Raw genomic sequence first — 21,426 nt, 5'->3', positions numbered from 1 at the left:
GGACCAGATGTGCAGCCTGGGAGTCATACTGGACTCACAGTTACCCATGGAGACGCAGGTCAATTCTGATCTGGTACACAGGTTGAGACCCTACCTGCCTGAAGACTGTCTTGCCAGAGTAGTGCATGCTCTAGTTATCTCCCACTTGGACTACTGCAATGCACTCTACATGGAGCTACCTTTGAAGGTGACCTGGCAACTACAACTAATCCAGAATGTGGCAGCTAGACTGGCGACTGGGAGTGGCCGCCAAGACCACATAAGACCTACATTGGCTCCCAGTACGTTTCTGGGCAAAATTCAAAGTGTTGGTGCTGACCTTTAAAGCCCTAAATGGCCTTGGCCCAGTATACCTGAAGGAGCGTCTCCACCCCCATCGTTCAGCGCGGACACTGAGATCCAGCTCCGAGGGCCTTCTGGGGGTTCCCTCCCTGCGAGAAGTGAGGTTACAGGGAACCAGGCAGAGGGCCTTCTCGGTAGTAGCGCCCGCCCTGTGGAAAGCCCTCCCACCAGATGTCAAAGCAACAAACAACTATTTTACTTTTAGAAGACATCTGAAGGCGGCCCTTTTAGGGAATCTTTTAATCTTTTAAATCTTTTAATATTTAATTATTGTATTTTAATATTTTGCTGGAAGCCGCCTAGAGTGGCTGGGGATGTTGGAATCCATGGTTTACGTGCAGCTTTGCAAGTTAGCAATTAGTGTCTCCACAGCCTGGGAAGACAGAGCATGAAAGGAATCTGCCTAGAGATAAGGAGACCCAGCAACAGCTCTGTGATTGGCTGAGGTCCCTCAGATAGGCAGCATGACCTATGACACTGCTTGCTACAGTGGTTAGTGTTGGTGAGTGTTGAGTTGGTGAGTGTTGAGGAGTTGCTGAGAGTGAAGAAGTCGTGTTGTAAATAGTAACTTGTAGATAGACTTGTATGTTTGCTGCTGTATATAATAAACGACAAGAATCAAGTTACTAGTCATCAGCTTTGTTCCTGATTGTTGTCTTGCCTGAGAAATCTCAAGAGTTGCCTAAGAAACGCTGCAGTGCTCTGCTATACTCTGCTAAGCTGTGCAACAGGCAAAAGCACTTCAAAAGTTCACCAGGGGAAACCCAGCCAGCTGGGAGGGGTATAAATAATATACAGTAGTACCTCAGGTTAAGTACTTAATTCGTTCCGGAGGTCCGTTCTTAACCTGAAACTGTTCTTAACCTGAAGCACCACTTTAGCTAATGGGGCCTCCTGCTGCCGCTGCACCGCCGGAGCACGATTTCTGATCTTATCCTGAAGCAAAGTTCTTAACCTGAAGCACTATTTCTGGGTTAGCGGAGTGTGTAACCTGAAGCGTATGTAACCTGAAGCGTATGTAGCCCGAGGTACCACTGTATCATCATCATCATCATTATTATTCAATGACAACACCAGTCAGTGAAGCGACATATATTGTATGCCATATGAGTTTGATTGATCGATTGAGTTTACTTCTGCACTGCTATTTTTCTAGAAAAAGAGGTGTCATCAGTCACCATGAACGCCTCCCTCATTCTCTTATAATGGCAATGGCACCCACTTGAGAGGAGCCGTGACTGAGTTCCGGCAAGTTCCGGCTGATTAAAATGCCATGTTTATATGTCATTTTCCCACAGTGAGCTGTGCCCAAAGCTGCTTACAGCCAACATTCAAAACATCAAAATACAAATATATACAAAATACAGAGCATGCCAGCAAATTCAAAAACTGCCAAAAAATTTGAAGGATTTTGAAGAGATAAGAGATTTATTAACTGATTGGCGACAATTTCATCAATTAAATGATATTTTCAAGACAGATAAAAAGAGGGGTTTCAGTCATGAGACCTCAAGATTTGAAAAAGATTTGTTAGGGGGGGTGGGAAATACTGTTGAAAATGTATGAATTGCTTTTGGAATGGCATACAAAGGATGAACAAGTTAAATCTGTAATGGTACACTGAGTAAGGGATTTGGGACACAATATCCAACTTTCGGATTGGGAAAGGTTATGGAAAACTGATTTGAAATTCTCGGCATGTTGTACACTGAAAGAAAACCACATGAAAATGATGTACAGATGATATTTGACTCCCAGTAGGTTAGGAAAATTGTGTAAGACAGGTACAAATATCTGTTGGAAATGTAAAGAAAAAGAAGGCACCTTTTATCATATGTGGGGGTCTTGTGAGGTAATAAAGGCATTCTGGGAAATGATATAGTTCAACCCCTTGCCATGCAATTTTTACAATTTTTACATTTTTAAATTTTTGCTTTGTGTTTTTTAAAGCTGTGAACCATCCTGAAATCTTCAGGTGAAGGCTGGGCATGCAAATTTAAGTAAAAGTAACGATGATGATGATGATATTTTAATTTAGGTATTTTGTGGTTTTAGTATATTCTGATTTTAACCTGTGAACCGCCCTGAGACCTGTGGGCATAGGGCGGTATATAAATCCTAATAATAATAATAAACAACTTTCTGCCAAAAGAGGGGATGTCGTTCAGTTTTAGGACTAGAAAAAGAGAGAGACTGGGGCACAATTGGGACATAAGAAATCAGAATCAGCAGGAATTGCAACAAATCCACCACTGCCCCTTAATTAAAGGTAAAGGTACCCCTGACCATTAGGTCCAGTCGCGGACGACTCTGGGGTTGTGCGCTCATCTCGCTCTATAGGCTGAGGGAGCCGGCGTTTGTCCGCAGACAGCTTCCGGGTCATGCGGCCAGCATGACTAAGCCGCTTCTGGAGAACCATTTACCTTTCCACTTGAGTGGTACCTATTTATCTACTTGCACTTTGACATGCTGTCGAACTGCTAGGTGGGCAGGAGCTGGGACCGAGCAATGGGAGCTCACCCCGTCACGGGGATTCGAACTGCCGACCTTCTGATCGGCAAGCCCTAGGCTCTGTGGTTCAAATCACAGCTCCACCCGCGTCCCTGCCATTACTTACGCCCCTTAATTACTTACGGGTAATATCTCGTAGAGGGAGTTTTGGAGAACTTGATCGGGAGTAGAATGACATTGGTGGCAGATACAACCCCACTAATGATGTAGTCTGCTGCTCTGTAATAATTCAAAGGGTCTGTCTGGTTGTTTATGAAATTCAAGGGGCATTTTGCCACAGGCATCTCACAGGTTGTCCGGGAAAAGAGTATCACCATCAGCACAATCTGGATATACCTGCCACAGCTGCTGCCTCTGGGGCTGTTCTCCATGCTCATGAAAAGCAGCCAAGACCCTCGGGCAAGGCTGAGACTGCAATGAATCACAGAGGGAATCTAGTCATGGCTACAGCGCCACATAGGACATCTCAACCTGACTCAGCCCCCTGCACCCCACCCCTTCCTAATTGTCACCCAAGGCTCTTGGTGGTGCAGGAGGTATTTATGCCGCAGGGTTGTTGCTGCAAGAAGTTTCACCTCCTTGCTGTCAATTCTGATGTTTCTGTTATTGCTCTAAATTGTGATCTTTGGGAATGCCCTTGAGCATTGGCAAGGCGATGGAAAATAAATCACTACAATTTTGATAACTGGCATGGGATGCATCACCTCTGCAGCCTCCTGGACTTTCTGGGCGGGTTCAGTTGTGGAACTGGTTGGGGGGTAGGAATCCTGCCCCCCAGAGGGGCAGGCTGGACCTTTAACCAAGAAATCTTCCAAAATCATCCATCTTCCATCATTATTTCAATGAATTATTATCCACGCCCCAGTGACATTACAAGAGAGGAATGGAATGAAACCTTCCCACTGGCAGAGTCCCTGCCTGCCCCAAATCACAGCCAAAGGTCTCAATGTGCAGTTGGCATTTCAGGCATGTGAAATGGAGTTGCGTCACGCTGCCTCATTTTTGACATTACTGTTATTTGTCTCCAAGTGAAGTTTTGACCAGAAGAAGAGTAACAAACAACTGTGATTTATTTACTTTTAATTATAATTAACAGCTCTGTACTTTCAGGGATTCTCCGTGTGGCTCTAGGAGCAGCTGCAAAGTTGGAGGAAAACACGTTGGTGGAAACACAGATTCTGAGAAGGGTCAGGGAGGGGAAAGGTGAGCTTGGTCTGACCTTTAGTGGAGAACCACCATAAGATGATGGTGGTTGTGGTGGTGATTTTATTATTTGTACCCTGCCCATCTGACTGCATTGCCCCAGCCACTCTGGGTGGCACCCAGCATACACTCGTACCTTGGAAGTCAAACAGAATCCATTCTGGAAGTCTGTTTGACTTCCAAAACATTCAGAAACCAAAGCGCGGCTTCTGATTGGCTGCAGAAAGCTAGCAAGCTCCAAGCAAGCTGCCGGCTAGCTCTGCCGTGGCTCCTTTTATTAGCAGAAGTCAACAATTGGAAAAAGTAGCGAAACCATCCTGAACTTAATCCCCACAGGATGTTTGGCTTCCGAAAATTGTTCGAAAACCGGAACACTCACTTCCGGGTTTCGCTCATTCGGGAGCCGATTTGTTTGGGAGCCAAGGCATTTGAGATCCAAGGTACGGCTGTGTTCAAAAACCTGATAAAAAATTAAACATTAAAAAGCTTCATCGTATGATATGCCAGGATCAATCTATTCATTCAGGGTGTATATGTGACCTACCACACAACAGGGCTGATTTACTGCTGAGCATCATTAAAATGCGAAACTGAGTCACCAAGAACAATATCGGTCTCCTCAGGAAAGCAGTGGTGGCTCAAGATCTGCAGCTGAGATCGCAAGATAGGGTAGCTGCAGAGGTGAGACGGCTTCGTCTGTAACCTGAGATGTGAGATGTTATTCCATGGGGATGGGGATACGGGCTGATGTAAGAACATAAGAATAGCCTGCTGGACCTTTAAAGCCCTATGTGGCCTAGGACTCACGTACCTACGGGACCGCCTCTCCTGGTACGCCCCGCGGAGGACCTTAAGGTCCACAAATGACAACATTTTGGAGGTCCCAGGTCACAAGGTGGTTAGATTGGTCTCAACTAGGGCCAGGGCCTTTTCAGTACTGGCCCCGACTTGATGGAACGCTCTGTCACAAGAGACTAGGGCCTTGCGGGACTTGACATCTTTCCGCAAGGCCTGTGAGACAGAGCTGTTCCGCCTGGCCTTCAGTTTGGACTCAGTCTGACCCTTACGTTTCCCTCCCCTTATGGTCTTGATTTATCAGCTACTTTTAAAATGAGGCTGCATTTTAAATTGCATTTTAACCTGTATTTTAAATTGGTTTTCCCCCCTCACTATGTTTTTATTGTAATTTTACCGGTGTTAGCCGCCCTGAGCCCTGCTCTGGCCGGGGAGGGTGGGGAATGAATGAATGAATGAATGAATGAATAAATAAATAAATAAATAAGTATCATTGAGTATTCTGTTCCCACACCTGTGGGAAGCAGGGACTGAGCCCAAAACCACCCTTGCCTCCTGCTGTCTGTCTCTGACCATGGAGGCAGAGCAGAGGAACTTAGCATAGGTGCCAACTGTAGGGGTCCGTGGTCCCTTGCCCCCTAATAAATTTCTTCTGGGGGGGTCAGACCCCTCAATATTTTCTCCCCCACCACCCACCCGCCTGCCTGACTTCCCACCTGCCTGTCTCCCTCGGTCTCAAGAGCACTACCTTGCCGCCACGATTAAGGGGGGTGATACTGCACAAAACATACACAAGGATCAAGCTTATGTTGCACAATCTGCTCTCGCTGTGAGCACATGTCGTCCAACCTGCTGACATGTCACCCGAATGCCACATGGGCTGCTCAGTTAAGGTGGGCATGTCTCATGGCATGTGCACACATCCACTGTGGATTTTGGGGGTGTTCTGGTCCCCTCTTTGAATTTTTTTTGGGGGCCTCAGCAAACGCTTACACAAAACAATGGCTTGGTACCTAAATACCAACTGACTGTTGTGGCGTTTGCCCGTTCTTTTGGAAATGTCTGTACAGGGGGAGAGAAAGGGTTAATAGGTAGACCAATAGAAAAGCCAGAGGCAGAGCCTACGTGTTTATAAAAGGGCTTAGCCCAAGGTTGAATTAGTTGGTTGGTTGGGAAAGGCAGTTGGGAAAGCAGTTGGCAGACAGTTGGAAACAAGAGAGACAGTTAGTGCAGTTGGTTCTTTTGTGAGGGGAGGTAGAAGCGTTAGAGACAGGATAAAATAAGACTAAGAAGATAAAGGGTAACAACATTTTGAATGCAGTTAAAGTTTATTTGTGTTTGCTTTAAAAAGTCAATCCTTTATTAGGCATAGCAAACCACACATTATCAAACAAACACCGTATACAAATTGTGCAAAATACGAGCTCAGCATAAGAAGGTTTGTCCCAGTCAGAGCTTTAACTCCAGAGAAAATCAATTTGCATAAATAATACAACACTACCATATCACCGATCAACTAAGAACCACTAAATCTCTTTATAGTGGCCCAATATTTGTGTTTGCAATAAACTACACTTTTCTTTGTTAACTTAAGAACCTGAATGAGACTAAGTGATTTACTGGGGAGGACCTTGTTGGTGGCAGCGGATTAGTGGTGTACAGGTCAATAGTCCGTGAGACAACCGGGGGCTCCGTACGAATGCCACAACTGTTGACATGCAAAGTCATAAAACATGTCTCTCACAGATACCATTGGTTTTCCAATAGGGGCCATGTAGCAGAGGTGGTTTTTCTCCATTATGATAAACCTGCATCACACAGTACACTGTTTTCCTTAACACCAGGGATGTCCAACAGGTCGATCGCGATCTACTGGTAGATCCCCAGGAGGTTTTGGTAGATTGCGTTTGATCGCTGGGTCCCTTTCCTTAGCGTTGCTAAAATCGAATCTGCCCCCGCCCCCTCATCCCACCCTCCATGGATATGCAGAACAGAAGATGGAGTGAGGCTTTTAGTTTTGCCAGTGAGTCAGTGAGTGGCTGTTCCTCTTTCTCCCCCCAAACCCTAAAAAAAGGTCAACAACTTTGACCTGAACCCCTCAAAAACGGGTAGATCACTGCCAGTTTTTAATTCTGTAAGTAGATTGCAGTCTCTTGGGAGTTGGCCACCCCTCTTTACACGAGTCCTCATCATGCCCTGATTTCTGGAAAGAATTGCATTTTGTGAAATAGTTTCTATGTTCACATTTAACTTCTTTATCAGAGGCCAACTATTAATATCTACTTAGACAGGCGAGAGATCTGCAACATACCACACAGTTTTTTGCATATTTGATACCTACAAAATATTAAATCAATAGAACCTCTGGGCATTCCATGATCACTATAGCCTCATCTTCATTGGCCATGACCTATAGCCTTTGGGACATCAGTAAAGGGAAGAGAAAATATTTAAAATAGCAGCTCATAACAATCACTCACAAGTGAAATAGCATTTTTTATTACTTCTTTGCTGAACACAGGTGTGTAAGATGGGGGGGAAATCTACTAAGAATCAGATGCCATCTTTAGTTTTGTTGTCAGATTATCCTTTATGTTCAAGTTAGGCCTGAGAATAATAATGTAGCACTTAGGAATAAAGATGCAGCCCAGGAGCCCAGCACTGGAGGCCAACATAGAGAAGACCTGCACGGCTACCATGTATTTCCCCTTGGTGCTCAGGTAAGTAGGCACAAAGGACACCCAAACATTGCAGAAGACCAGCATGCTGAAGGTGATCAGCTTGGCTTCATTGAAGGCCCCAGGAAGTTTCCTGGCCAGGAAAGCCACTGTGAAGCAGATGGCAGCCAGGAAGCCCATATAGCCAAGGGCAGTATAAAACATGGCAACAGACCCTTCATTGCATTGCAAGATAATCTCTCCAGGCTGAGAGTTCATGTCAGAATCTGGGAATGGGGGAAAGAACCCCAGCCAGATAGTGCTGATGAGAACTTGGACACTGGAACAGGAAATGACAATAGAGTTGGCCAAACTCTTCCCCAGCCATCTCCTCACCTTGTTCCCTGGCTTTGTGGCCAGGAAGGCCAGCACCACAGTGATGGTTTTTGCCAAGACGGAAGAGATGGCAACAGAGAAGATGATGCTGAAGGCCATTTGTTGAAAGAGGCAGGTCTCTTTCCTTGGCCGGCCGATGAAGAGGAAGGAGGTTAAATAGGAGAGAAGGAGAGAGACAAGGAGGATGTAGGAGAGGTCCCGATTGTTGGCTTTGACTATGGGAGTTTCCTTGTATTTAATGAAAACTCCTAATACAAAAATGGTGGTTAAGCACAAGAATAGGGCAGAGGAAGTCAGGATTATTCCCAAGGGTTTTTCATAGGCCAGGAAGTTGATAATTTTGGGAACACATTTATCTTGATTCTTGTTTGGATGCTGGTCTTCTGGACATTTGGTGCAATGTTTTGCATCTGAAAAGAAGAACAATGACTTCAGCATCATTCATATGTGCGCAATTACTCTGTTACATTCCACAAAATACATGTTTTGTTGTGAAAATTTACATTCCAGCTACATTTGAAAAATAGACTAGTGTTCCAGTCACTGTAAGGCAGATTGATATGCTAATTGAATTGCAAAGGGCTAGTGGATGTTAGAATTCCTGCTCCATGATTGCAGTCATAGGATTGTTGTCTTTCACATGACGTGATATGTTTTGACTACACAGAGTGGGAAGTGATGGAGACAGGATGTTTGTGTTACTGTGTTCCGTGAAGTGGGACTATTGTCCTTTGTTCTTTTTCTCGCTGCTGTCTGATGCTAGAGACAGAGGAAGCCATGTTGCAGTGCTCCATGTGTGTTTATATGTAAATAAAGTAGATTAGTCAAAATGCTGAGTTGCTGAGGTCTGTCACGCAAGGTGCGCAAACTCTGCGGATCTCTAAGTGTGCTGGTGTCAGTTGGCATCGGTCGCTGTGATGTTTGGGTAGAAGAAAGCTTATGAAGCTCCTGAACGATCGACAAGGAGGGAGGGAACATGCCAGTCGGGCATGTGTCTCTGCCAGGGTCCTACTCGAGTGTAGGCTGAACTCCTGACAGTGGATACATCAAAATGGCAATCAATCACATGTAAAACACTTGGGGTATTGGTAATGGAAATGAAATGGATTTCTGGATCCTTAAACACCCACCAGTCCACACATAAGGCCATTTCTTTCAACTCCAAAAAGGTCTATTTCGCCAAAAATATTTAAATATAATTTACCCATTCCTTAAAGGCTGCCCTTTCCTCTGGAGACACTTACCTTCTTGGGTAGAGATTGTCCCTTCCTTGCAGGGAGCGCAATCATAGCAGCAAAGCTGCTCTCCTTCCCGGATCACCTTGACATACCCAGGCTGACAGCTCTTGCTACATCTGGAATGAGGCACCATCTACTCATAGACAAAGGATCATTAGTGAGGGCTATTGCTATCTATGCAAAGTCACTGGAAGTAATAGGAAGGGAAAGTAAGGGGATTATGGGAGGTATTTTCATCAGGACTGTGGTATCATAAGCAGTTTAGACCTTGATTTTGGCTAATTATATGTATAAAAATGCAGTTTAATGACTTCTCTGCAAACTGGTTCATTCAGTTTGCTGTTCTCAGCCTAACCTGCTCCATGGTATTCTGAATCTCCTGACCTCATGGATCCACTATGAGAGCAGATCTTACTTGATCCCTGCCTCATCTCTGTATTTGTTATTTCCTTCAAGTCTGTTAGGAACCTTAAGTAAAACTTAAGGTATTAGAAGATATCAGAAAGATCCATGTCGCTGATATGGAAACCACACTTTTGCAAAGCTCAAGGGTGACCTTCAAAGGGGTATCCATGAGACGCTCTCCAGGAACGAAATTCAGCTTGTAATCAGGAAAGAAATCCAGCCTGTGTTCTAAACTGAAGCAGATTAGCTGTCAAAGAATTTACGATCAGGTTCCTTCTTTAGCATTGCCTTTATAGGTCCATTGTATACTTATTTAATAATAATAATAATAATAATAATAATAATAATAATAATAATAATAATAATAATAAATAATTAAATAATACTTATTTAATAAGAAATTTTTTTTATTTGTACCCTGCCCATCTAACTGGGTTGCCCCAGCCACTCTAGGCAGCTTCCAGCATATGTAAAAACATAATAAAACACTAAACATTAAAAACTTCCCTAACAGTAGAACCTCTACTTACAACCGCATCAGGTTACAAACGCTTCAGGTTACAAACTCTGCCAACCTGGAAGAGTTACCTCGAGTTGAGAACTTTGCCCCAGGATGAGAACGGAAATTGTGTGCCGGAGGCGCAGCAGCAGCAAGAGGCCCCATTAGTGAAAGTACGCCTCTAGTTAAGAACAGTTTCAGGTTAAGAACGGACCTCCGGAATGAATTAACTTCGCAACCAGAGGTACCACTGTACAGGGCTGCCATCAAAACCAGTGGGCTTACTTCAGAACAGAGCTGCATAGGGAAATCTACTCGGATGTAACCATAGAAAAAATAATGAAGTCAGGCAATTTTTATTCCAGATTTGTTGATCCAAATTCTTTCGTGTTTTGCTCTGCCCACCTTCAATATCGATTCCACCCTCAGCCCTGCCTGCAGCTCCCTGAGAGATTCACCCTTCATTTCCCTCTGAGGGAATGTGACCCTTGGGAGAAAAAATGGTTGTCTGCCCATGATTTAACTTGTAGCTCAAAACAGAGGAGCTCTGATTTGGAATGGCTATGCTTTTTAGAGAATGTGTGAATATGGAAGAACCTTTCCTGACAAATAGTATTTTCAAAGCAATGATAGCTCTCTTTTTTTGAGGTCAAATCAGCAATACCAGAAGAATTGTTAGACTCAACAGATGATCAAAAGAATAACATTAATTGAACGGCTCAACCCACCTTGTTAAACCAAGGAGGCCACACAATGGCATCCTGGTCGATGGTGACTTGTACGCCTTGGGATCCCCGTTTCTCCACACGCCCAACTTTCCCTTCATGAAGGGAGTTATTGGGAAGAATCACAAAGTTCACAATATCAAAGTCAGCTGCCAGTTGCCCATTCTCATCCAAATAAACTCCGTCCACAGAAGCGTTATAAAATCTGACATTTCTCAGGAAAGGGTGAAGCTAGAAGGACAGAGAAAATCCTGGCATTTATCAAAGATGGTTCTTTTTCTTTTCTTTCTTTTTTGTTTGAATAAACTTTATTAGAATTTTAAAGAGAGATACAAAGATTATTATCAAATATCACTTGATCCAAACTAAAATGTTAATGTAGCTAAAAACACAGATCCAGACAAAAAGGAGAGAGAGAGAAAGAAAGAGAGAGAGAGAGAGAAGGAAAAAGAAAGAGAAAGAGAAAGAGGTAGGGTAATAATAATAATAATAATAATAATAATAATAATAATAATAATAATAATTTATTATTTATACCCCACCCATCCGGCTGGGTTTCCCCAGCCACTCTGGGTGGCTTCCAACAAAACACTAAAATATAATAACCTATTAAACATTAAAAGCTTCCCTAAACAGGGCTGCCTTCAGATGTCTTCTAAAAGTTTGGTAGTTATTTTTCTCTTTGACATCTGGTGGGAGGGCGTTCCACAGGGCGGGTGCCACTACTGAGAAGGCCCTCTGCCGGGTTCCCTGTAACTTGGCTTCTCACAGCGAGGGAACCGCCAGAAGGCCCTCAGCGCTGGACCTCAGTGTCCGAGCAGAACGATGGGGGTGGAGACGCTCCTTCAGAGGGTAGATAGAAAAAGGATTAACATAGACTCGTGCTCTAAGATTCATGGCTGTTGGTGTTGACCTTTAAAGCCCTAAATGGCCTCAGTCCAGTATATCTGAAGGAGCAGTGCAGAACCCCACATTTGTCCCTATTGAAATTCATTGTTATTTGTTATTTATTGTTATTGTTATTTATTTTTAATTATTATTTTATTTTTTTTACCAACAACCAAAACACAAACAGTGAAAACAAACAGTGAAAACCCCCAGGCGGCTGATACATTGGGTATACATAATCAATAATAACATCTTCAAATCAACCATATGTACAATTCTATATACCTTAACACTCCTCCCTCCACAAGGTTTATTTAACTTTTTACATTTTAATTGCCTCAAATTGTTCAAACCTGCCCAAATAATTCAATATTTTCTCAAACCAATCCTCCTCCTTCTCACTGACCTTAAACCCTTTCATTTTATGTATCTTCACAGTTAGATATTCTAATATTATAATATTTTTCAATTTTTCTCTCCATTGGTTCACCCCTAGCTATAACCTGTCTGGCTGCAATTACCATCAATTTTACTCATTTACATTCCTCTTTTGTTTCTAACTCGGTGCTACTCAGGCTAATAAGAACCATTAATTTAGATAATTCCACCTTCCTACCCACAATTCTAGATATTTCTATTCTGTTTCCAGAATTCATTACCTAATGGACAATCCCACCACATATGACTGTATGTTCCCATCACTCCACATTTCCTCCAACAATTCTTACTTCCATATTTTGTAATATGATATAACCTTACAGGTGTGTAATACCATTTTTGTACCAACTTCAACCCTTGTTCCTGGATTATCCTAGAGGTCGCAACAAAGGGTGGTTGCTGAAAGAGTCTTTCCCAATCTTCATCTAAAATCTGTTCCTGAATATCTGGCTTCCAATATTCTTTCAAACTTTCCTTTGGTGATTTCTCTTTGTCTAATAACACCTTACACAATTTTGAAACTATTTTGGCCCTATCTGTCCTATATCCTTTCACTAATCCTTCGAAGGGTGTAATAATTCTTTTCCCACATTTTTAAACTTCTTCTTCCTTTAGTAGAGAGGAAATTTGTCTTTTCTGTAACCAATTAATTTTATTCCATTTCGCCAATCTGTTAAGGTAATTTTGATTTCTGATTCTGACTTCTGTGACATTAGCTACCCCTCCCAGTTTGGTATCATCAGCAAATTTGATGAGCACCCCCTCAATTCCTTCATGCAAGTCATTTCTAAAGACGTTGAACAACAATGTTGTTCTTGGAGACCCCAAGGATTGAACCTGTTATATAAGTAAAATAACATTTGCAGAGTGGAACTGATTGTCAGTTCAAGAGGAACCATATACCGCCACGTCACTAGAATAAAAAGGAATACCTGTGATGACTGGATTCTTTCACCTTCCGATCTCTTTCTGCCCACCCTCTCCACCCACTTGGCTCTGCATGAGTCTGCAGCATTTAAGGCACGTGCCAGAGATCGAACAGTGTTGTAAATGCTGTAAGTGTCTTGAAAAAGGCTTCTTTCCAGGACATTTTGAGGGTAGCTCTTCAGGTTCTCCTTTGCAATACATCGGTTCTGGCCTTTCACAGATAACACATGCTTTGAATATAAGCAATGATATCCATTTTCCCAGATTGTATTCATATCGAGATTACCATGATATATAACTGGCAGGTTATGCTTTGATTTTTTTTTGGTCTGGATAAATAATGATAAATAACCATAGATGTGCTTGTTCATAAGCATTGTGGGAGATAGGTTGGAGTTGAAGTACGACAAAGCTATTGTGATCCAAATTTTCCCTGTAATTGGAGTCAGGGTTGCACCCACCACATCAACTGTCGTTAATACATCTACCAGAGACAGAGACTCCCCATAGTATAGGAATACATTGATTCTCCTGTCCATGGAAAACAAAATCTTGTGCAGGATCTTGTCAAGCAAATCGGGCACAATGAAATCCTCTCGTGACATTTTTTGTGAGAAGGCAACACAGACACTGCTCCTCATGAGAACAGGGGTCAAGGTGCTCAGAAACCTTTCTCCATTGTCCGTGTCAGGAGCAATGACCCCGATCCACGTCCACCTGAAATGCAGAAGTAGACGAACAATCCCTTGGCTTGGGGGTTCTTCATTTGGGATCACCCGGTAGATGAAAGGGAACTGTGCTTTGCCAAGAGCATGATTAACGGAAATGTAACTTACCTAGTAAGGAAAGGAGAGATTGAAGAGTTTCTTTTGCTTTCAGGGCAAGCGCTGATATTATCAATTAACTGGGAATTCTGTTCAGGAAGAGTCATGTCCTGCACATTTCTCTGTGTGCATAGGGTGCTCCTAAGCAGGTGTTAAATAGATATTTCACATCTTCTGTGCGAGGTCAGTTCTATAGATTTCTTTTCCTGCCCTATATTTATCAGCCTTCAGCATAAGGTCCTACCGCCTGCACTCATTTCACTTTCTGCTTCTCACCTGAGCACTGTGGAAGAAGCTACCTGGTGCATTACATTTATATATGCCATTTTGAACTGTGATGATATCTCACAGAGCAATTGGTGCTCACAATGGAAAAGGGATCCATTGGCAATATGAGAAAGCACCACACTTTTCTGGGTATTTGGAGCAGCTCTGAAGCAGGGATCGCAACACTGAGAGGTGATTTTGCAAGGAGAAAGTGCAAATGTGCCATCCCTCTATTTCTGCCATATCAAGAAGGAAAGAAGGAAAGAAGGAAGGAAGGAAGGAAGGAAGGAAGGAAGGAAGGGAAGGGAAGGGAAGGGAAGGGAAGGGAAGGGAGGGGAGGGGAAGGGAAGGAGAAAGGAGAAAGGAGAAAGGAGAAAGGAGAAAGGAGAAAGGAGAAAGGAGAAAGGAGAAAGGAGAGAGGAGAGAGGAAGGGGAAGGGGAAGGGGAAGGGGAAGGGGAAGGGGAAGGGAAAGGGAAAGGGAAAGGGAAAGGGAAGGAATAGATGCAGCTGGAAGAAGGCAGTAAACATATAACCTTAATGGATCTGAAGAACTCTTCTCGGAAAATCTACTCCAAAATTTTTGGTGCCAGACAAAAGGTTGCATTTTTATCATGCCTCATTTCCCCTTGTACTTCCCCACTAAGCTACTAAGCTACTAAGCAGTGTGGTTCTCATGAGTGTTCTGTTTATAGAAACATAGAATTGTAAGGGACTCCAAGGGTCATCTAGTCCAACCCCCATGCAATGCAGAAATCTCAACGCATGGTCTCCCATCCAATTTGAAACCATACTGGGCCCTGCTTAGCTTTGCAAATGTGCTAGCAATGTTACTGCTGCACCGCTAGGATTGTTTCCCTTCTTTCAAGGGTGCTCTGGTGAACTCTCCTTGTGGGACTTTTCTTCTCACAGCTGGACAAACCCTCCACTAAGGGTGGGACAGCTTCCCTAACCACATGCCTACTATTAACTGGAACAAGGGTCTGTGTGATTCCTCTGGTGGAAGGGGCAGCCCTTACTTCTCTGAACAATTCCTGGCATTTTCTCCAACAAAGCAGTGGTTTCCTGCAGGCTGCCTATGCTTTTGTTTTCATACCTGGGGGATTTTGTAAATTCCCAGCGAACTTGAAGTTTGGGCAGAGGTGTCTGAATCAAGCCCTTCAATGAAAACCAGGGGCTTGCTCTGTCTTCCGCAATTGTAGTTTGGAACATTTGCCCTGCCAGGAGAGAGCAGATCTATCATCGTGTCGTAAGCCATTCTTGAATTGAAATAGTTCTCATAGAGGTCGTAGCCCAGGGTGACATTGGGCAAGATCCCAGGATCCTGATTTATCTCATGAATAGCAATCTGCAAGGACAGGAGATACCAGTAGGAGACATCAGTCCTACCATAAAACAATGTATTATTCTCATGCCATTCTCCATTCACTGAAATCATATTGAATCCCTGCTTTCTTAATCTTCAGCCTCTGGATTTTACTCAAAGAATGACACCACAGCTTTCACACAGATCTAAGCATGAAGCAAATCGCCATCACATAATCTGCCATAAGTGTGTTTGATACAAGGCAAACAGCTGCTTGCCACCAAAGCAGAGACAGACAAAAATCATTGAACTGTAGAGATGGAAGGGACGCCGAGGGTCATCTAGTCCAACCCCCTAAAGTTCAGGAATCTAAACTAAAGCATCCATGACAGATGGCCAATACATTTGGGCACTAGAGCCCTGTAAAGAGGGAGTACGCAATATTCAAACATGTCAAGGAAATGTTTCTGGAGTGGTGGGGCATTGGACAAAATCATAGCTGAGTTTAACAGCCTTATTCTGATTGCTTTTCAAGTGCTTACCGTATAACCACATTTTGTGGGGGCATGCTAAAATTGTACGTTGACAGCATAGATTGCACTGTCGATATGAGCCCGCTTATGATGTGGTCTCCTGGCTTGTAATAGTTCAGCGCATCTGGATAGTCCCTCCTCAAGTTCAATGAGCATTCTGCCTTCAGCATCCCAGAGGCAGCACTGGGTAGCAGCAGAAGGAACAGCAACAGCAGAAAGAGCATCACTCTGGGTCTGACAGCTGTCGTGGCCGCTATTGCCACTGCTCTTAACTTCATAAGCAGCTAATGAGAAGAAGCCCAAAGTCTCCAGCAAGACCCCAGTGACATTTCAAAACAGAGGGGCGATATGGGACCTCCACATTGGCAGAGTCCCTGCCTGCCACAAAAGCCCCCAGTGACACACGAGAGACTTAAATACAAACTTGTTGCTTGAAGTTGCCTCATGCTGCTCTCCACTCTGAGGTCACTGTTATTGGTCTCAAAGGTGATGTTTGGCTGGTTGATCCTTTGGGTATTTGCAGGGGAAAGAGGAGTAAATCACTGTGATTCTGATAATTGCGAGGCGAAGCATCACCTCTGCCCTGTCAAGGACTATCTTGGTGGGGCTGGAGGAACAGGTGCAGAAGGAAAACATGTTTGCAGGATCTCACTGATGCCACTGCATCTTCTGACAAAGTTCAGGGAGGGGGAAGTGACCCTTTATTTGAGAACGGCCGTCTGATGAGCTGGGATCAAGCTATTCTTTTTGGATAGGCGCCACCAGCACTTTTGAATTCATAGGCCTCTTTGCAAACCAAAGAAACTGTCCCACCCCACAACTTGCTACCACATGATGCTTATTTCATTAGGTGAAAGATGAACATTAGAGTTTGTCCCTTATATTCCCAGAAAAATATCTTTAAACGAACCATAAGGGCAGTGGCAACTAAAAACGACCTATTCTCTATGTACACATCTACATGCGCCCCATTATATTTTAAACTTAGAGAGGCCTATGAACATACACCTTATTTTAATGAATTGACTTTTGCACAACTTTGGAAAGCTTTTACAGAGTTACGATTAATTACAATAAACTCTGCTTCTAGAAATGGGAGACACAGAGGCATACCAATAAATGAACATGTTTGCATTAGGGGGTGTCCTGAAGGTAGAGGACCTTATGCATTATATCTTGCGCTGCCCCTTATATAATAAAGCAAGAGAACGATTACGAGGCACTTGTTTAGCGAATGGCTGTGGGGCAAGTCTTGCCAGGCCACCAGAAAAGTGTTGGTGGTGCTAGGCGTTTTCTTAGCACCAAACTCTAATGGAAATGCTGTTGATGCTTCAAATGCGAGAGGGAAAACCGCAAGCCCCACATCCTGGCTCCCTCCAGTTTTGGACAAACTGTGACACCCCACCCCTACCAATAGTCTTTAAATACAGTAGTTTCCAATGACAAGACAGGATCAGGCCCGATGTAATTTGAGCTGAGTACTTTGAGAACGTTTCCTTCCCCTCCTAATCAAAGCTGCATTCTGCATATCAGAAGACAGAGCCCCCACAAATCTCTGGTAGTCTTTGTAGCTCTTTTCAGAAATGTAACGCTGTATTGTAGAATCCTCAGACTGATTTTATGATGATACTTTTCAAATGTGAGAGTATGGTAGGCCTTCAAGCTAGGAGACACCTTGATTTTGAGGGAAATAAAAAGACTTTGCTTTTCTGTCTTCTCCATACTTTTTGCCCTATTATGTCTTCTAACATCCCGGCAGTGACTGTGGTTTTCGAATAGAATTTGATATACTTTAATACTTAGTAAATGATAAAAAAATCAACAATTCTGTGGGTATTTCCAACTGGTTAGGTTGATACTATTCTTTGAACCGCCCTGAAAGCCCTGGTATATAAACTCAATTAATAATAATAGTAGTACTAGTAGTAATAATAAAGGTAAAGGTAAAGGGACCCATGGCCATTAGGTCCAGTCATGACCGACTCTGGGGTTGCAGCGCTCGTCTCGCTTTATTGGCCGAAGGAGCCGGCGTACAGCTTCCGAGTGCTGAAAGTGGACCGTCGGAGCGTGGCAAAGTACATCGGTGACCTGCTACGGCACCGCCGTGTGCTTCTACAGGCTGCCTTCCGCATCGTGGAGACGACGGAAGACCGTGACCTTTAAAACTCAGCAGCTGCACCACTGCAGCTAATCGATGAGAGCGCTGCAACAGTAGAAGAGGCCTCCCTTTCAGGAGAGAAGCAGAAGTTCAGCAAGCGGAAATCTTTGCTCCCACCCTGCGTCTTGAACCCGGCAAAGAGGCTACGAACTCCTGAGCTAAGCCTTGAAGATTCTGCTATCACTGGGGATGAGCCCATTTTAGACAGATACAGCAGTATATCTGGACTCCAGAAGAAAAGGAGATGTTTAGCAAGGCTCAAGCATGCCTGTGACCTCGAAGCCGCAAGTGATTCAGACAGGCTTGCAAGCAATAGCCTTCTGATACATATTTTGCTCTAGGAGGCTTAGTTTGGTAAGAATAAGAGTATACACTTCCAAAGTTAATGCTAAATACATTACTTCTGGTAAATGAGCCATCATAACCACTAGAGGATTGTGAAAATTTGTGTCCTGGGCTTTTTAGACTTGTCTACCTATGTACTGTCTGAAGCAAAGGGATTCATTGGTTCCCAGATGTGATTCCCGCCCCCCGCCCCTCCCCCAGCTCTCCTGTCCCACTAAGAATCTCCCCCATCCTTCAGGCATGGCTCCTTCCCCCCTACTGTGGTAATAATTAAAGACAGGTTTGGGTGGCCTGGATAACTTTGGTTACTGGTGGGGACCACTAGGAACCAGCTGGCGAGGTTGTCTGATTATTTTCCTTCAACTCTGAGAAGAGGTATAGGAAGTGGCCACATTGCAGTGGTTTGCATGCTGTTTGGGACAACTTTTGGTGTAAAGATTGGCGTATCTCTGGGTGAGAAGTAGTATCCACTCTTGAAGGGTTGGGTGGAGGCAGTCAGCCAGCCTGAGCAACAAATACCTCTTTGAGTTGGCGTTTGACTTGAATGAATGTTTTTCTGGTCTACTTATGGTCCTCATAGTTAGGCATGGGAGAGTGGAAGAGAAGTGTGAAAATCTAATTGTAGGTTGTTTCAGACATACATGCTTTAAACCTAGATCCAGAAGAAAAAGTTGTGGCTTTGCAAGCATCTCTTTATAGAACATGGTATGGTGGTTCCTGAACATCACACCCGTTTCACAAGATAGGTGGTGAGTCAGTCACTCTGATTAATGGAGCTGCTTAGTTAATTTTTGTCCCTACATGCACATGGTGAGGGGAGGGCGAGCGAGCGGGGGCCTCCCGCGGAGCTCCCGCTCCCAGAGGCAGTCAACATGCACGGAGGGAGGGAGAGGGGGCTGGTGCCGGGCGCCTAGAGAGGCCTCCTAAATATGACCCGTTGCATCTGATTTTCGCTCCTTCTTTATTTAGGGAGTCATAGCAGGACTTCTGAAGGAATGCGGATAAGGGTATGCTTTAACTTCGAAGGAGAGAGAGGAAATGTGCCAGAGTGTTGTGGTCAGTATAGGATTAGCTGGGTTCAGTACTTTGTCCAGTTCCGGTTGCTGCATTTTAAGGAGGAGATAGACAAACTGGAGCAGGAATCTTTCTGGCTGGGGGGGGGGGGGCGAAAAACGTTCGCAATCTAAAATGCGATTTTTATGACTTGGTGGAATGCAACCTTTGGATAAAACGTTGCTTTTGCATGGAAGCTGTGTGTCACAAAGGCTCCACTCTTTTTCCTGCCTGTCTCCCGTATGCTTGGTGCTTTGTATATTTCACTGTACTGCTAATACTATGATAATACTATAATGTAATTGGGATTAAAAAGGTGTTCTATTGAAAAGAGATGTTACTGATAGACTTTTTAAAATGTACAAAATACTTTCATTCAGGCAACGTGTTGTTTTCTTTTATAAGCATTTGCTGCTGTTAAAAGGTAAATTATAATATGAAGGTGGTTTGCTGTTATGGAAAAATCTAGGTGTGAGGCTGCTCAGTCACCCAGCTCGTCAGGGAGAGCCCGCGGGTCCCTGAGGAATAAAGGAAGGAGTCCAGCCAACAAGAGCAAATAGCTGTAGACCAAAGTTTATTGCGCAATAGGTTCAAAGAGGAAATTTGAACCCCGAGGATGGGGTGACAAAGACTTTTAAAACTTTCCCACCTTATCCCAGAATACAGTTCGTACAGCATCATTGCTACATCACTGACATGTCACAAAAGGGGAGGGGTAGACAGGGGTTACGCTAGTTCAACCTTGGCAAACATTTCCAGACAAGTCCTTGGTACAAGATTAGCATAAACAGACATGGCAGGGCAAGACTCAGGTATAAGATTAGCATAGTCAAATATGTCTTAAGTAGCCACCACCCAAAAGTACAATAGAAGTTCCTTTGCATGTCTGGAGCCTGAGGTGAGTCAGGTGATTAGATTTGGCTTCCCTTGGCTAACAATGAGCCCAGCAATTGTCACCTCTGAGAACTTCCTGGAGTCCTTTTTCAAGGGGAAAATAGCTTTGGAATGGGGGAACTGGGAAAGGAGATGAATTTATATTATTTTTAAAGCTAGGTGACTTCCCTGAGCTGTCAAGTTGAAAGGATACATTCAGGCATAATATTTGTAATATTTAACTTTAAAGATGTGCCCCCCCCGTAATTTCTGTAACATTTGCTAAAACCCTACACCTTTCCTATTCACTTAACATGCAGCAACCTTGTTAAACTTGTCTTCAAAATGTTTCTGCCTGTCTTACATTGCATCTGCAACTGACACGCAGGTTTTATTTTGTCCCTTTTTACAGACTGGGCGTGTCTTCAGAGAATGAAACCAAAGCCACTTCTGCTATTTCTGCACCTCCTTCCTATCACTCTAATAAAAACAACCCTTTTATCTCTAAATTTGATCCAGAAGAGCAACCTCGGGACACTGATAGGTTTGCTAGTGACAACAATCCGCTCACTACAAAATGGGGACAGAAATCCAAGCAAGATACTGAATGCTTTATAACTACTTCTTCTGCTTTTGGGAATGAAAACAAACCATTTGCTCCTAAAAGGGAACAAGAATCCCAGATAGAGGATTCCTCAAACTCTGCTAAGTCTCCCCTGCCTGTTCCTGCAACTTCTGTTCTTGAGTTGGATCCTTCTGCTTTTCAGCTTTCTGATATTGATAATCCTCCCGTGTCTAAAGTGGGAGAGGAAAGTTTTAACAGTCCTCCAGCATCTTTCTCTACTTCCTCCTTAGCAGGAAACCTTGATTCCAAGCAGGTTCATGTTGTGCCTTCAGAGTAACCCCAAAAGGAAGGTTTAACTAATCAGATAGATCCTGGCAATTTGATCCCTGGAGATGTGAATGTAAAACCCACCACCCTTTCTGTTATTCCAGAAGTGGGATTGGATGATGAGCAGCTGAGTGATTATCCCCAAGGTACTGA

At 43.7% G+C, this 21,426-nt stretch overlaps 1 protein-coding gene across 3 annotated transcripts; it reads right to left on the bottom strand.

The window, feature by feature from the left end:
• Positions 1 to 7,334: 7,334 nt before the first annotated feature.
• On the bottom strand, positions 7,335 to 16,568 carry LOC310756639 (vomeronasal type-2 receptor 26-like). Of its 3 annotated transcripts, XM_083601100.1 has the most exons (6): positions 15,962 to 16,568; positions 15,210 to 15,461; positions 13,053 to 13,235; positions 10,775 to 11,002; positions 9,149 to 9,275; positions 7,335 to 8,314 (listed from the first exon to the last, which is right to left on the bottom strand). In XM_083601100.1, exons 3-6 carry the CDS (start codon positions 13,110 to 13,112, stop codon positions 7,398 to 7,400), a joined length of 1,332 nt encoding a protein of 443 aa, XP_083457226.1. In that variant the 5' UTR covers positions 13,113 to 13,235; positions 15,210 to 15,461; positions 15,962 to 16,568; the 3' UTR covers positions 7,335 to 7,397. The 3 variants fall into 3 exon arrangements, with proteins under 3 accessions (XP_083457226.1, XP_083457225.1, XP_083457227.1); XM_083601099.1 differs by lacking the exons at positions 15,210 to 15,461; positions 15,962 to 16,568 and adding an exon at positions 13,861 to 14,333 and having other exon boundaries at positions 13,030 to 13,741; XM_083601101.1 differs by lacking the exons at positions 15,210 to 15,461; positions 15,962 to 16,568 and adding an exon at positions 13,861 to 13,953.
• Between the last annotated feature and the right edge of the window lie 4,858 nt (positions 16,569 to 21,426).

The sequence above is a fragment of the Podarcis filfolensis genome, assembly GCF_964270895.1.
Source record: "Podarcis filfolensis genome assembly, chromosome: 2".
NCBI classification, from domain to species: domain Eukaryota; kingdom Metazoa; phylum Chordata; class Lepidosauria; order Squamata; family Lacertidae; genus Podarcis; species Podarcis filfolensis.
The sequence above is the reverse complement of the archived record's forward strand: the minus strand, read 5'-3'. Positions and strand labels throughout refer to the sequence as shown.

Excerpts from the sequence above, each read along its gene's own strand:
- LOC310756639 (XM_083601099.1), bottom strand. The coding sequence starts at position 13,955 with ATGACTCTTCCTGAACAGAATTCCCAGTTAATTGATAATATCAGCGCT. Across the intron at positions 9,276-10,774 it reads GGCCTCCTTGGTTTAACAAG|ATGGTGCCTCATTCCAGATG; the intron begins GTGGGTTGAGCC and ends GTCTATGAGTAG. Across the intron at positions 8,315-9,148 it reads GACAATCTCTACCCAAGAAG|ATGCAAAACATTGCACCAAA; the intron begins GTAAGTGTCTCC and ends TCTTCTTTTCAG.